Source organism: Physeter macrocephalus, unplaced genomic scaffold, assembly GCF_002837175.3.
Source record: "Physeter macrocephalus isolate SW-GA unplaced genomic scaffold, ASM283717v5 random_406, whole genome shotgun sequence".
In the NCBI taxonomy this organism is placed as follows: domain Eukaryota; kingdom Metazoa; phylum Chordata; class Mammalia; order Artiodactyla; family Physeteridae; genus Physeter; species Physeter macrocephalus.
The window spans coordinates 11,475-14,729 of record NW_021145692.1 but is presented as its reverse complement, the minus strand read 5'-3'; the positions used below and the strand labels follow the sequence as shown (position 1 = coordinate 14,729).

The 3,255-nt window shown below is 50.1% G+C and overlaps 1 protein-coding gene across 1 annotated transcript in view; it reads left to right on the top strand.

The window, feature by feature from the left end:
* LOC102992902 (protein cordon-bleu) overlaps positions 1 to 1,666 on the top strand; it is a gene marked incomplete at its 3' end in the record, with an annotated part of 48,048 nt that extends 46,382 nt beyond the window's left edge. Inside the window, exon 6 of the mRNA XM_055082972.1 lies at positions 1,420 to 1,666. Within this exon, the coding sequence (XP_054938947.1) occupies positions 1,420 to 1,666 (247 nt within the window). The remainder of the gene's footprint in view (positions 1 to 1,419) is intronic.
* Positions 1,667 to 3,255: the final 1,589 nt, after the last annotated feature.

The following is a 3,255-nucleotide window of genomic DNA, read 5'->3' as shown; positions in this document are numbered from 1 at the left end:
TGGGGATGTATGTGTATATATATATATATATATATATATATATATATATGTATAGCTGATTCACTGTGTTATGAAGCAGAAACTAAGACACCATTGTAAAGCAATTATATTCTAATAATGATGTTAAAAAATAAATAAAAACCACCTAAAAAAAAAAAGAAGAAAATCTGAGTCTCAAAAATCTCCTCAGGAAACTGAATGATAGTATAATTGGCAGAAGAGAATAGACTGTGAGGCTGCGGGCAGGTAATGCGGGGCTGTCCTCACGGGGCTCACATTTACATGGTAACTATCATAGCACACATCAGATGCTTACTTTGTGCCTAGAACTCTCGAAGGCTCTTTCATCTGTCGTAACCCATTCAGGTCTCACGATCTCTTTGTGATGGAGGTGCTGTTATTGACCTCAGTTTTACAGGAGTTAAACTGAGGCAGAGAGAAGTTAAGAAACCTGTCCAAGGTCACACAGCTTATCAGCGGCAAAGCCGGGAACTGAGTCCAGGCAGTGTGTCCCCCTCATCTGTGGGCTGACCACTGCACTGCACTGGCCTCGGTGTGGACCACACCAGGCTGGGACACCAGTGCTGGCGAGGGACGGGGCAGGGCGGAGGGCACAGCAGGGCAGGGCGTGGGCTCCATTTCAGTTTTAATTTGGAATTAGACTGCTATTTCTGTAAATGCCCTTCCTGCACTAACACTCCTATGATTCTATTAAGCAGGACCTAGGAGGAAAAACTGGAAAAATGTATATGTGCCTTTAGTCTGCTCCCTGGATATAGACCTTGCTCCTTGGGAACAATTAATTAGCGTGTTAGGTTGAATCTATTTTCAGCTGATTAGGGACCTGTCATGAAGTACTGCATTCGGTGGTCACGTAAAGTCTTCACAGCAGGCTGTTTATACTACCCGGCCACTTGTTTGAAACTTCTCATAGTTAGAAGAAACCTAAGCCCCTCCCTGGCAGCGGGTGAAGTACTTCTCGAGATGGCGAAGACGGGCTTCTTCTCCAGCAGAAATACACTTCTTGGTCTGTTCCTTCCTCTTTTCAGCATCTAAGTGCTCACTCTGATGACAGGGTAAAAATTGAAGGAGGTTAATTCACCACTGCAGGTGGGTTGAGAATCTTGCATGATTCCAGCTGGTAAGAATTCCTCTTAGAGGTTTAAAAAGTCTGCTGTTTCCTTCATGATTAGGAAGATAAACCTCACACCAGGACGTGTGTCCTGCCGTGGGGTCTGTGATCATTTTCCCAGGAGAGTGAAAATAAGAGTTTTGTTCCAGCCATTCAAGCTGTCCGTGGGAATGCTGATGGGAGAAGTTCAGGTGGGTGGTGGGCGCTCGGCTTTCGTGTCTGAGCATTCGTGTGCCGAGAAGCGTCTCAGAGTGATGAGCTTTTATGTTTGCCTCTTCCCCCGACAGGGCTGCTCGACGACCCCAAACTCCCCGTCCGTGAATCCCCGTTCCACTACACTGGGTCCATCGCTCTCCCTTGGCAGCATCTCAGGGGTGTCGGTCAGGTCAGACCTGAAGAAGCGCCGAGCACCTCCCCCTCCGTCCCTGCCCCGCGCGGGACCACCCGTGCAAGACAAGACGTCGGAAAAGGTAGGGAGAGGGCACCGCTCAGGACCGGGGCCCCTGCTAGATGAACCCATGAATCCTCTGGAAGGTGCCTGTGCGCCCTGTCATCCTTCAAGCTTGTGGCTTTAGTAACGGGATGGTTCAGGGTGAAAAGTTAAGCTTTATTCAGAAGTCAAGGTGAGGTGCCACATGGCTTCATTCAGGGAAGACCGAAACTAGTTTTGTGCCTTCATCCCTTAAAGGCTTAGGCTTGTTGATTAACATTTATTTTATCTTTAGCTTTGAGATGTGGGGCACCATTGCTTAATGAGAAAATTGCAGGCGCTGTAAGAAACCTGGGGTGTGTATAAGAGGAGGAGGGCACGTAATATAATATAGGTGCCCAAATAAACCGCGTTCGCGGGACGGCTGAGAAGGCGTTTGCACGTGAAGTTGGTTTCTATGAGACGTGACATCTGTTTAGGGAGGCCTTGTATCCGTGCAGCTTCAGAGCAGAGGAGCGGCTTTGCACGTGACTGTCCCGTGGGGACCAGGCAGAGCCGGCATCCCTAGCGGCTGGCCTCTCACTCTGGGCTTCTTCCTTCATCCACCTGATGGTTGGCCTTGAAATGCTATTTGACATACCAGGCCCTCATTTTCCAGAGGCCAGGACACTCTTTGACGGTTTTTCCGGCTTAAAGTGTGACCCTGAAAAAAATTATTTGGGTGGGATGCGGCAGCGGTGACCCCCAAGGGTGGCCAGGACGGACGATGTGCTCTGGGTGCTTTTAGAAGCCAGGCTCTCCTGGGCAGCAACAGGAGTGCTCCGCAGAGACCCCGAGAGGCGGGTCAGCCTGCAGCGTAAGGAGAAGGACCCACTCTTCCTCGCGGAGCTGAGATGGTTCCCGGCGACTTGCCCGGCAGCCTCCTGGGCAGATACCACCCCACAGAGGGGAACATCTGTGTGGAGCCCCTTTAAGCCCAGCTCTCCTCCAGCAGGAGGTGACTCTCCTGACACTTTTCTCCTGCTGTGGTGTTGCTTGGCTGGCCCGTGTCTGCTTCATGGGGTCCATAGCATCACACGCTGCTGGTCTTGAGGCCCGGCCCTTTTGTGCCTATGCATAAACCGACTTCCCTTGAAATAACGTAGAAACCACGTCTGTACCTTTCAGACGGGAGGCTGGGCCCCCGTGTCGTGGTTAGCGGTCATGTTAGCGGCTCCGTGGCAGTGTCGTGACGCCTCACATCCTTTCCTTTCCGGCCTGGTCATCTGTGTGTCCGTGTATCTGCCTGTTCTTTGGTCACCTTTCTCAGTCCCTCCAGGGGTGTTCTTCATCCCTGGTCTAGAGACACCCCTGTTCCCATGTAACGGCCTTTCCATCCCCAGTCCTTGCAGTCTGTCTGAAAAGCCTGTAATGCAACACAGTTTACAAGAAAACTTTTGACTTTTATGTTCTTTCAACAGTTTCTAATAGTACTAACTTATTTTGAGTTTTCCATCGTCTTTTCACTGTCTTTTGATAGAAGAAATGCAGGCACGAACCAAACTGGCGTTGTTTTGCTGTACGCATGCCCAGCTAAACAGCACAGACTCGTGAACACAGAGCTGCTTCCCGTGGGGGTCTGCAGTGCGTTTCACCCCTTATTTTGTGGGGAGTTAGGTTTTGAACTTTCTCATGACACAGAGCATCCTTACAG